This window comes from Rhinolophus hipposideros (genome assembly GCF_964194185.1).
Source record: "Rhinolophus hipposideros genome assembly, chromosome: X".
NCBI lineage: Eukaryota > Metazoa > Chordata > Mammalia > Chiroptera > Rhinolophidae > Rhinolophus > Rhinolophus hipposideros.
Window position 1 is genome coordinate 20,745,295 of NC_138046.1, and position 13,084 is coordinate 20,758,378.

At 39.6% G+C, this 13,084-nt stretch overlaps 1 protein-coding gene across 1 annotated transcript in view; it reads right to left on the minus strand.

Moving 5' to 3' along the window:
• ADGRG4 (adhesion G protein-coupled receptor G4) overlaps positions 1–13,084 on the minus strand; it is a gene marked incomplete at both ends in the record, with an annotated part of 131,693 nt that overhangs the window by 63,643 nt on the left and 54,966 nt on the right. Inside the window, 3 exons of the mRNA XM_081042993.1 lie at positions 688–772; positions 2,455–2,549; positions 3,537–9,542. Coding sequence (XP_080899119.1) covers positions 688–772; positions 2,455–2,549; positions 3,537–9,542 — 6,186 coding nt within the window. The remainder of the gene's footprint in view (positions 1–687; positions 773–2,454; positions 2,550–3,536; positions 9,543–13,084) is intronic.

Sequence of the window (13,084 nt, forward strand, 5' to 3'; positions counted from 1 at the left end):
GGAAGAAAGGCAGTCATATTTACTGTTCTAAAAATCAGCTTACCGTGGTATACTAGAGCCATGACTATTTTTCAAAGGGATTCTTCTGGATGTTCTTTTAACAGAGGACTAGTACCGTATATGTGCAAGGCAAGAGCAGAGGAAACATTTCTCAGGTGATCAATTGCTTCTGTCATGGTCTCCTTGATACTCCTCAGTGCCTGCCCATTTCACTGCAGTCACCTCGCCAAATTTGTGCCCCAGGCAAGTCTTGGACTAATCAGTGTTTCTTCCTTTAAACATTTTAAGTTCCCATTGGAATTTCTAAATTCCTGAAATTGCATTATCTAAAATTGAAAAGACTTATAAATCCTCATGCATTGGCCATTCTGAGCCTTTCATCCCTTTAATGCTTGATTTTTTTTCTAAGTCACAGAATTATAGCATTTTAAAGCTAAAAAGGGCATTAGAGGTAACTGAGTCCAATTCCACTGTCTCCTCTACTTATTTTCTTCTGTTTTGTTCTCCCATTGGCTTTATACCCTACAGTAATAATACAAATTCCTTTCTCATTCCAAAGAGAACCTCCACTCAGAAGCAAAGACACAACTCAAAATGTAGCATCTCCTACATCTCAGAGAAAAGCAAAGGAAATCCCCTCTGGATAAGAAGAGACCCAGAATGCCCTCAAACTGCCCTTCAACCCACAGTAGATGACACTCACATACCTGCTTTTGATTTGAATAGCCAGATTAGCAACAGCAAATTCACTATCCTGAAATATAGAATTCAACTGTAAAAGACAAAACATATCAGTTTTAGTATTCCCAATTCTCTATCTCAGCAAAGTTACCTGAGATGATGTGATCATTAAGTTGCATTCATTATTTCATTTGATTCAACATTTCCATCAGCTCCAGTTTTTACCTACTGTTATGAGACGAATTGTGTCCCTCCAAAATTTATATGTTGAAGCCGTAACCCTCTAATGTGACTGTATTTGGAACTAGGGCCTTTAAGGAGGTAATTAAGGCTAAATTAGGTCATAAGGGTGGAGCCCTAATCCTGTAAAACTGGTATCCCTATAAGAAGAGGATGAAACACCAGAGACCCCACCTCTCTCTCTCTCTCTCTCTCTCTCTCTCTCTCTCTCTCTCTCTCTGTGCACACACACACAGAGAAAAAGCCATGTGAGGACACAACGAGAAGGTGACCACCTACAAGCCAAAGAGAGAGACCTCACCAGAAACCAATCCTGCTGAGACGTTGATCTTGGACTTTCAGTTTCCAGAGCTATGAGAAAATAAACCTCTGTTGTTTAAGCCACTCAGTGCATCATACTTTGTTATGGCAACCCTAGTGGATGACTGTACTCACCCACGTTCAAGAACTTATAATTATGTCATATACACTTGAAAATAAATGTTGATGGGAAGAGAGAGGAAACAGACATGATCATTTACTGTTCATGTAGGTGCAAGTTGGTATCATCTATCTGGAAAGTCACTTATCGATAGACATTAAAATGTTCATGTTCTTTGATTCAGGAATTCCAATTCTAGAAATTTATCCTATAGAAATACTCAAGTGCACCCCAGATTTTATTGCAAGGGCATTATTGTCAGCATTGTTTCCAAATGGTGAAAAAATAGAAACAACATAAATGTTCACCAATGGATAATACCTGGATTTTTAAAAAATGCATTACAACCATCTAGTGAAATCTTATGCATATACTAAAGTACATGCGGTAGATCTATATTTATCGTCATGAATATGCTCGAAGATAGATGGTTAAGTGAATAAAAGCAAGTTGCACAACAGCATAATTAGTATGACTCCAATTATTTTCATAAAAGAACATACATGCACCAATGTTATTATATGTATAGGAAAAAATCTGAAAGAATATACCTCAAACTGTTGAAAAGGAGTTAATACAAGAATTGGTATTAGAGAGGACATTTATTTTCTGGGTTTCAGATTTCAGTTTCTGGATTTTTACAGAGAGTATGTGGTACTCTTATATCAGAAAAATATAAGGGCAAATAAAACGTTTATTGTGTGGGAGAGAAAAAATTAAAATGCAGAAAACAAAAATATTTAAATAACAATGGCATAGACTTCGTTATCACAGCTCTCCCACTTTCCACAAATAGGAAAATTTGGCAAAGACCCAGAATTCATATCAGTGGAGAGAAATGTACAGTTCTAAACAAATTAAAATATTAACATTCCATAAAAGCTTTCAACATTGACACTGTGAAAGAGAAACTTCATACATCCTCATGGTGTTGATTACAGAGTGGATAGATTTGCAGCAAAAAAATCAAAACCAATTAGCTGTGAAATGTATTATGGGTAGAAAAAGTAAAGCCTAGTTTTAATCTATTCAGTCTTTCATATATACATATATATATGTATATATATACACATATTTTATATGTGCCATAAATATTCAAAAGATTATCTTACCCAATTTTCTGCAAATTCATTTACAACACTGGTAATAAGGATTTCTGGCTCTTCATCAAAAACAGAGAAGCTCATTTCAATATTGTAGAAGGAAACTGTAATTAAAAATAAGGAGATTAATTTCATTCATTTAGTTCAAGAAATTTAACTTCTGTCAATTTGGTCAAATTGCTCTTCGTTTTAAAGAAATCAAACAATGAAGTCTCACTTTTAAACTTTGCTTAATATAACTCCAAGGTCAAGAACCAGCACTTTTGCCTTCATATTCAGAAGCAAAACAGGACATACCATCGAATTTTTGCTTTAATTACTCGGGCAGTTCTATGCAGTTGATAGACATTCTCCAAGTCTCCCAAATCCTCAATTTTCATTGGCCAAAAGATTTCTAGTCCATTTAATGGCCAAGCCGAATATTATCTCACAGGATCATTTGTCCTGAGAAAATATTTGTTTTTTCCTGTGCCTTTTTGCTTCAGGTTTTTCTCTCTGTGGTTCCCTCTCTCTCATCTGTCCTATCAAATTTCAATTTTGGAATGTTAAAAGTTGAAGGAATATCCAAAATTTGAGCAATATGCAAGCCAAATACTCCCTGGCCTCTGATAAACATTCCAAGCTGGTAGCTGGAGGCGAAGATTGGAAAAGGCTGAAACTTGTATAAGAGGAATTCAAAAAGGCAGGCTAGAATATCTTTTGGTGTTTTCTGGTATGTGGTCAATATGCGGGACCTAACACTATGTAATCCTGTTATTGGGAAGGGGTGATGTTCCTGATCCATGTTCACATTGGCAGAATCAGAGATAGAGCATCAGAAACAAAATAGGTGGAAAGGAGGCTTAGAAATGTCATACTGAGGGAAAAGACATATGTGCATCATATTCTAATAAAGCCAAGATAAGCAAGATGGCTAGAGAATTCTGTATTTGGATAAGGTACCAACAGTACCCACTGTCTGAAAGAGATAAGAAAACCCTGTGCCCTTCTTTATACTTTTCTGCCTTCAGAGAACTGACCACCTTGGAAAACACATGGCTTGTTGAGCATGCATTCCATTAGTGATACACTGCACACATTGTGGAACGTACCTGTAGACTCAGTGGCAATAGGTGAAGTCGATGTTTCTGTAGATAGAAAGGAAGGGGTGGGGTCCAGCCAGGTTGTTGCAAAAAAGGAAGACAGTAGTGAAGACACAGTTGCTGTAGAAGGATATGTTACTCTAGTGGATATGAGTGGAATTGAGGCTCCAGTAGCAGTGGATGTGGTGGTGGTGGTTGTATTTGGAAGGGAGTCCAGTGTGGGCTTAGGAAAAACTAAAGTAGGAGATGCTGATGCAGCTGGAATTCTGCTCCATGCAGATGTTATTGTAGAGCTAGGCCAAAGCATGGAACCAGTAGATAGGGTGGGATTAGTTGTAGAAGGTGACCTACTCATTCTGCTAAAAGATGAAGGTTGAGACACAGTCCTGGAGTTGACAGCCACAGTGGTTCTGGAAGAAGCCTCAGGGGATATGGAAATGTATACACTGCCATCTGTGATTTTCATAGACATAGGGAGAGAAGTTGGGAAGGCAGTAGTGACACTGCCCACTGTAGACATGGGAATGGTTTTGGTGAGTATGGTGCTTACAGTGGCAAAGGGTCGTGTTGTAAAGTTAGTGAATGGGTGTGTTGGTGTCATGTTAGAAGTCAGAAATGTGGATTTTGACACCTCTCCTGTAGAGGAAGTTATGATGTGAGGAGTATTAGATACAGTTGCCAGGGGGGAATCCGAAGGGAGACTAGATAAGATCCAAGTCAGCATGGGTGAAGTAGTAGCCTTTGAAATTATAGATCCTGAAGCAGCACCAGAAGGATTCAATGGGAGTATGGTCCCAGGAGTTACAGATGGGGTTGTCTTCTCAAATGTCTGCTTAATTTCAGCCAAAGTGGTAGGGATAGATCTTGAAGATATTGATAATGAAGGGCTCTCAGACATCCCCAAGGTAGGAAGAATTCCTGATGTGGAAATTGATGATATTGCAATAACATCTTCAGATACAAGAGCAGTCTGAGGGGCTGTGAATGTTGACAAAGATCCAGGAACAAGGTGTGGAGTCTCTGTTTCCATCTTGTTGGGTACAGGAGTAGTGGTGAAAATTGGAAATTGAGAATCTTCAGCTCTGGATGTGTTCCAGGAAGTCATAAGAAGAGACTGGGTGTTACTAGATGGAGTTCTTGTTCCCAGAACTGGAAATTCAACCATTTGGGATGTGGGAGAGAAAAAAGTCTTTGGAGTAGAGAACTCAGTTTCAGTACTATGAGGTGAAAAAACAAATGATGTCAAAGATGGCAGAGTTGCACTGGGTGGAATCCGTGAAGGATATGAAACAGGGGTATTCACAGATGTGGCACCTTTTATTAGTTCAGCTGTCGAAGTATTTTCTGACAAGGAAGTCGTCTTTTTTGTATTTGAAGAAAAGTAAGTGGTGGCTTTTATACTTTTTGTGGGTCGAGGAGTGCTCCTAAAACTAGTCAAAGATGGGGAAACCTGAATATTTAAGGAAGTTTGGAGACTATCTGAAGGAGTAGATGAAAGCACACTTTTAGGGGCAGCAGTTCTGGAATAAGTATTTGTGAGAGCTGCTATTCTACCACTGCTTACAGTATATAGGGAGCTGTTAGTAATTCCAGATAATATGCCTATAGTTGTAGCCTCATATCTTTGGGATGATTGTTGGGTTGTTGATAGAAATGGTGAAAATGTGCTCTTTGGAGTGGAAGAAATAGCTTCAGTGGAGGTAGCGGTGCCTACAAATGGAGTCACCACCCTAGTCATAATAGTGGTTGGAATGGTTTTCACAGAGGAAACAGTTAGCTCTGTTGGAGGGGAAAAGGATGTAGGTGTGGTCCTGGAGGACATCTCTGTCATTTCTGAAGTAGTAAAAGCAGAAGAAACCATTGTGCTTTTTGAAGTAGGTCCAGCATATGTCACAGGTGTAATAGCCAATGTAGATGTTTGTATGGTCATAGTAGTCCTAGGGGTAGTTGAAGACAATAATGTAGGGAATGATCCAACTCTTGTGGAAGTATCAGAAGAAACAGCAAGAGGTGAGAAAGCAGAGTCATTAACCGACGTTGAGGACACCTCAGAGACAGGCCCAGAAGTGGCTAGAGAGGGACTTTTCAAACAATCTGGGTGTGCTGTTTTAGGAGATTTAGTCTTTAGTATTGTGGGAGTGTCAGAAACTCTTCTGGAGGTGAAGGCAGTGACACTAACTGGCAGTGAGGACATCTGGTAGATAGGAATGGATGTTCCCATAGAGGTATTTCCAATAAGTGCCACAGTTACATTTGGAGCAGGAAGGACTGTAGTGATCCCATCAGTAGAGATAATTGTAAATTTGGCACTAGGTAGTCCAGTTGTGGAGAGAGACAGGGACTCGGGGGAGGTCTGTGTGCTTTCAGAAATGGGAGAGGCAACTGAAGTCACCTCAGGCTGAGTCCTGGGTGAAAGTAAGTGTGAAAGAGTTGTGTTGATCTTTACAGGATTTGATATTCTGGTTGTTCTGTAAGTTACGGTATCTACAAATGAAGTATGCTGGCTGGATGAGAAAGGGTGAGTCACAGAGCTGGTGCTTACTATCATTTTCTCAGTCCTGGGAGTATATACTGAAAGGGCACTCAAACTTTCCTTTTCAGGAGACAAAGATGTGGTAATTGTCAGAGATTGTGAAGGAAGAACTGTTTTCCCAAGACTGGTATACATTTCTGGAATGTGAACATCTGTGTTACTTGAGGTCCAGGTAGGTGTAGTAGGAGTACTCTTAGAAGTGGGAGATGAAGTTGAAATCCTATCACGTGAAGTTGTAAGTGGAATCTCTGAAGGTGAATGTGTTTGGTGACTGGAAATCTTTGTGATCTCAGCAAATCCTGTGCCTGTCATTTCTGAGGATGAAGTACCCTGGGACTCTGAAATGAAAGGATTCTTTGATGGGGATATTTCTGTTGTGTCCACAGTTTCAGGTGTGTTTCCCAGGGAAGTGTCCATCTGCTCTTTACCAGAAGACAAGGTAGAAAAGTCAGTCACTGATAAGGTGGGGACTGCTGTGTTTGGAAGACGTGTGAAAAATTGAGAAATGAGACCATCTACTGAAGTAGTAAGCTTGTTGGCAGAGGCGTGTGAGGACATGGTCTTATCAACAACAGAAGTTTCTGTGGTGCCAGTAACCAAACTAACAACATCTCCACTACCACTGGAAGTGTACGAAAAGTTTACAGCATGGGTAGAAGTCTCCTCCACTTGAGATAAAGAGTGGGTTGCTACTGGTGTAGACATAGTTGAGATCATATGAGTGGAGGACGTATCAGGAATGTTGTCAGGGAGAGATTTAGAGCAGGCTAGAGTGGGTGTGGATGGAGTTACTGTGTCAGCTGAGGTGGAGAAAAGGGTGTTCTCAGCCTTAGTTGCCACAAGAGTGCTAGGTCTCAGCGAGGGAAGTTGAGTTTCTGTCAGAGAGGGAACTGCTGTGGGTGTCATCCTGACAGAGATCACAGTGGCCTCTGAAGTGGTGTGAGCTGAGACTCTGTGGGTAGGCACAATGTCGCTGGTAATGGAAGCAGTCTGATCCAACAATGGCACTGATGCTGTGGTCACATTAGCTGATGACAGAGTTGAGACACCTGAGAGTATAGATGTGGAGGAAGCCCTGGACAGTGTAGAAGGCTCAGACATGGTAACCTTAGTCTCCTCAGATACCAACATAGAGGTGACAGCAGAGACATTAACTGGCAGTGAGAACATAGGGGTAATAGGCGCAGGGGTTGCTGAGGAATGGGTAGCTGTAGGCTGTGGAGGCAAGATACTTGCAGACAAGGACATAGCTGTCCTGTCTGTAGGGATAGTGGCAGAACTGCTCTCCAATATCCTTGTGGTGGAAGCACCCAGGGGTTCAGGGAATGTCTGTGTACTCCCAGAAGTGGGATATGGAATTGGATTCCCCTCAGGTGGAGTCTCTGAAGTCCAAAGTGCTGTATAGATGGGGGTGGAATTAAAGATTTCTGTCGTTCCATTGTATGAACTCTTAGGTGTGGTTCTCACCAATTTTGTAGAAAGCCAACTTTCTCTCACCTCAGTAGTTGCAGTTTTACTATCCAGTGAGGTAGGTATCTTTTCTAAATCAGGAAAATGAGAAATGGTGACAGAAGTTGTCACCATCTGTGCAGACTCATCTGTTGTTTCCAGCATTGTTGCAAATGGAGAAACCTCAGTTGTCACCGCTATAGTGGATTTTCCCTTAAGATAAGGGGAAGTTGTTTCTTTCCTTGTCACAGTAGCATTGAATCTTTGTGTTGTTGCAGACTCTGGTACAGGGATTGTTGTTGGTCCAAATTCAATTGTACCTTTTATCTCTGTTTGTGTGGTCTCAGAAGCACTCTCCTCAGTAGAAAAATTTGGCTCAACGTCAGCAAGGGTAGATATATCTACTGATGGAACAACTGTCTCCCTTGATGTTGAAAGAAGTTCGTTTCCAACTACTGTGGACATAGAGGTGGATTTTAGTAGTAAGGTGGTAGGTTTAAACTCAGGCAGTTTTGTTACAGATGTGATCCCAGAAACTGTGGAGAAATTGGAAAACCATGGAGATGTCAAATTAGGTAGAGCTGTTGTATACCTGTCTGTGATAGCATCAGTAGTAACCAAAGATTCAGCAGTAGTGATAGCCTCACTCTCTGTGGATACTTCTGGTGGGATAATAATATTAGTAGTTGTGGATGAATGTTCTGTATCTGAAGTACTCCCATGAAATATGGATGTCAACAAGGTCTGGTCTGGACTGGAAGGCCAAGTGATCTCACTGGTGGAGAATAGATGTGGCTCAGATGTGGGACCCAACTCAGGTGCCTTAGATGTGGAAGCTGATCTAGTGGAAATCAAAGGAAACACATTTTCACCCCTTGTGGGTATATTCTGGGTATGTACTTGTCCAGTGATTGTGGGGGAAAACATACTTTCAGCCGCTGTAGGTGCAAGTGTGATTCCAGGAGTCAAGGCTGTATGTGTAGTCTCAGCATCAATAAATGTTTGTACACTCTGAGCTCCAATGAATGAAGAGGATGTACTGAAAGAAAGGGCCATAGAAGAGGCCTCTTTTGGCATAAAGGTAGATATTGTATCCTCTACTCTGGGTGAAGCAACATCCTGGAAATTTGTAGATGTCAATTCTGTTTCAGCTGTTCTTATCTCAGGAGTTGTCTCCACAGGCTTAGCTGGGAGCGTCATTGAATGAACTGTAAATGATACTTCTGTATCAGTGGTTGCTAATGTAGACGCTGTCTGATTTCTAGGAAATACAGTATCTCTTGGAGTAGCTGTGGAGATGAGCACAGACTCAGGTGGGGATGCTGATGCAGTCCCAATGTGAGTAGTTGCAGTTGAAGTCTGTTTCACCGTGGACCAAGGTACAGTTCCAGCTGCTGTAGATGCAAGAAACTCCTGGCTAGCTGTGGAGATAGGGAGTACCCCAATATCTGTGGATTTCTGTTTGGGCCAAGATGTTGTAGACGTGGATGTCGACTCAATAGATGAGAATAAAGATGTTGTCTTCATAATGGCTGGCGGAGATCCAGTCGCTGAAGTTTTGGATACTGTTGATTTTTTGGTAAATCCAGATGTATATAGGCAATTAGTAGCTGTAGTTGGATGAAGGGCCTGAGTAGCAGTGGCTTCAGCCATTTTTGTTGTTCTTGTGCTCTCTGAAGGTGAGGATTTAGTTATTTTCACGGAATTGGCTGTAGTGTCTATGGAGGTGCTCCTGGTAGGTAGAGCAATGGCTGCTGAAGTAGACAAAATATCTGCTGCAGATGTAGCTGTCTCAGCTATGGATGTCTTTAAAATAATTGGTGCAGTCATTACTTCCAGAGGTGGAGATGTTGTATTAGCATATGATACGGTTGTATAATCAGTTGCAAGTATAGGCATACTTTTAGACATCATTGTAGAAGAATACATAGTCTTTTGTGGTGTTAGTCCAGTAACTTGGGATGGGGTTGTCAAATCTATTTGTTGTGAAAGTGTTGTACTTGTTTCTTGAATAGTTATATCTTCAGAAACAACTGAAAAAATAGAAAGCATATGTTACTTTGGATTCCGATTTAGAAATCAGAGGTGATTCTTTAAGAAAGAGCTCTATAGTTTTTTTTCATATTTTTAAAAGGAGGTAAGTATCAGATATAATCAATCATTACTTACGATGATTTTCTACTCTCTAAAACATACATCATACTCATAATGCCCTGGTTAAGCAACAAGTAGGAGGACGTCCATTCCATAGAGTTTCCATAAAAATGTCTAGGCACTCCTGAAAGTGGTATACATGCTAGAGTAGTGTACTAATTAAGAGGATTAGCTTGGGAAATGGACCAATTTCTTGAAAGACACAAGTTACCAAAACTCATTTAAGAAGAAAGAGATAACTTGAGTAGTCCTATATCTACTAAAGAAATTGAATTGTGTGGTTCAAAATGTTCCAAAAAATAGGACCAGCTTTGGATTCACATAGATGTAGTTTTAAATCCTGGCTCCATCACTTTCTCATTATGTAGCCTTGGATTAATTACTTAATCTCTCCGTACTTCAATTTCCTCCTCTGTAATGTGAGATAATAACACCTACTTTATAAAAGTGTTTTGAGAATTGAGTTAATGCATGTAAAACACATAGCATAGTACCAGGCAAACATTAAGTACTCAAAAATAATTAACTGTTGTAAGTAAAGGCTTGCTATTTTATTTACTTATTTATTTATTACTTTTTTTAAGGCTTGCTATTTTAGACTTGATCAAATTTCTATTATTCATCTAAATAGTATAGATTAAAAATGCTTTGAGAAGCAACCCAAAGATTAAAATTTCTTTAACATGCACCACTTATGTATATATATATTTGTTTATCAATAATGTATATATATAATAAATTTGTATTATGTACATTATAAACATACACAAAAATAGAAATGTCAAAGGATATGATAAAAAAGTATAAACAGAAGTTTTACAATATTTTTTTCCTGCACTCTAATGCATTGTCTGTGTACCTCCTAGAATTGTGAATTCCACTTTGAAGACCACTGGGGCCTACCTTATGTCTCAATTCAAATCAATTAAATTTAACAAATATTATGAATACTATTCTAGGTCCTGTGAGAAACGTATAGTTTATGACATGATTTCTTCCCTCAAAGAGCTGACATTCTTATTGGAAAAGTCTTATAGTACTGAAGTATTTTAGACAAAATGTCACATAATACTTTTAAAACAAAACAATGAAAACACAATAAATAATAATACCATTATAATAAAGTGAACTATGGAATGCAATCGGGTTCCAAATATCTCTAAAGTGCAATCAATGGGAGATCAGTAGGGTGAGAGAGCAACACTGGCTTCAAGTTAATGAGGAACCTTTCTCTTAAAAGATGCAGGCCTTTGAGAAATTATGAGGTTTGGGTAGAGAAATAAAGGCACATGGCAATAAGTGTGGAGGCAGTGAAAAAATGTCTAGCTGGGAGGGAACATGATGGATAGGGGTGAGAAAGAATGTCAGACTAGGCATGCTATCTTATTTTATGCACCTAAAAAACTTATAAGATAGATATTACAATTATGCCCATTTCAGAGTTGAAGAAACAGAATGTCAGAAACTTTACATGAATTGCTCAAGTTCACTCTTGGAGTTCAAACCAAGATCTATCATCTGTGCTCTTAACCACTACACCATTTGGAAGGGTATAGATTCTTGAGCAAGGAAAATGAGTTGATAAAAAGTAGCCTTTAAGGAAAATACATTTTGTGGCAGTGTACAGGATGGGTAGGAATGGGGGGGGGTGGATTAAGGCAAGGAGTCCTTTTAGGGGGCTGGTAGAGTTATCCTCCCTACCTCACTCCCTCTAACTCTGGACCAACCCAACGTTCCATTGCCTTCATACCTGCACTTGAGCAGTTAAGTACTGACGGACACAGTCACACAAGAGGATGAATTAATATTTCTATAAATTCATGGTCACCAACCTCAAATAAGCTTTTCCCACTACCCTAACATCCTACCACCTTTCTCTGGTCAATTTATGCTCCTACTATCTGCACTAACTATTTAAAAACCTTCCCTTTTCTCAAATCCTACCCCCAAATGTTTATGAAGTAACCATGCCTCTTATTTCATAGGAAAAAATAATTCAAGTCCATGGATAGAAACTTAGCTGTGCTACTGTCTCAGAAATCTTACATCAGCAGTCATCTATCTCTCCTTTCCCCAAGGAGCATTTCCCTCCTGATTTAAAACATATTCCAATCTCCTGCAATAAAAACAAATAAATAAATAACCCCACATTCCTATGCAGGTACTGCCCTATCTCTCTTTTCGCTGTTGCACCCAAACTTCTTCAATGAAAGATTATGTATACTAGTTGTCTCCCTGCTCTCCTACCCCATTCTTTTGGCTTCTGCCATTATCATTCAACGGCACAGCCTTCACTAAGACCACCAATGCCTTCCATACAGACGAATACTATGGACACTTTTTCAGTCCTCATCTTAACCTCTCAACAACTTTTGACAATGTTGGCCACTCCATCCTTCTTTAAATACTCTTTTTGTTGATTTCCACGACAAAATGTACTATTGGGTTTTCTTCTACTTCTCTGGCCACTCCTTTATCTCCATTGCAGACTCATCCTATTTTACCTGGCTACTGAATATTAAAGTCCCCCAAGGCTTGGTCCCAGCACCTCTTCTCTTTTCACTCTATAGTTTCTCCACGTCTAGAATTCCCATTTACACCTTTACACGAATGAATCTCAAAGTTATATCTCTAGACCAGATCTCTATTCTGAGCTCCACATTTATACAATCAACTCTATTTCATATCATCTCTTGGGTACCTCATTAACACCTCAAACTCAATGTACCCCAACTGAACTCATTATCTTCTCTCCAAACTGGGTCCTCTTTTAGTATTCCCTCAGTGAATGGCTCTATCATACATTCAGTTATACAAGCCAAAATCTTCTCCCTTTGTCTCCTTCATTTTCTCTTTCACTGGCCATAGCCAACCCATAATGTCCTTTGGATCTTATATCCTAAATATCTATTGATTTTGTCAGCTTCTATCATTTCTATCACTTACCACCCTAATCAAGTTACTATCAATTTCTCAGCTGGACTACTGCAGTAACCTCCAAATGGACTCTTCCTCTACTCTTGGGCCCCTTCCAATCTGTTCCATAATGAAATCAGAATGATCTTTTTCAAATACAAATTTGATCATGTCACTCACACATTTACACCCAGCTCCTTTTAGTGGCCTTCCATTACTCATAGGATTAAAAAAAAACACAACAATTTTCTTAAGAGAGCCCATAAAGATAGTCATGGTTTTGTCCCTACCTTCCTTTCCAGCTTTAATTGGTGCAGTTTCTCCCTTGTTTTCTGGGCTTCAGTCCTTCAACACTTGGCATTCTCTTTCCCACCACAAGACCACTCACTGCATATGTTACCTCTACATAGAACATTCTGACGTAGACGTCATCAAAACGGAAGCATGAGGTGAGCTTCTGTAAAGCTCCCCTGGAATTTACAACTAATTGAACAACAATAACTCC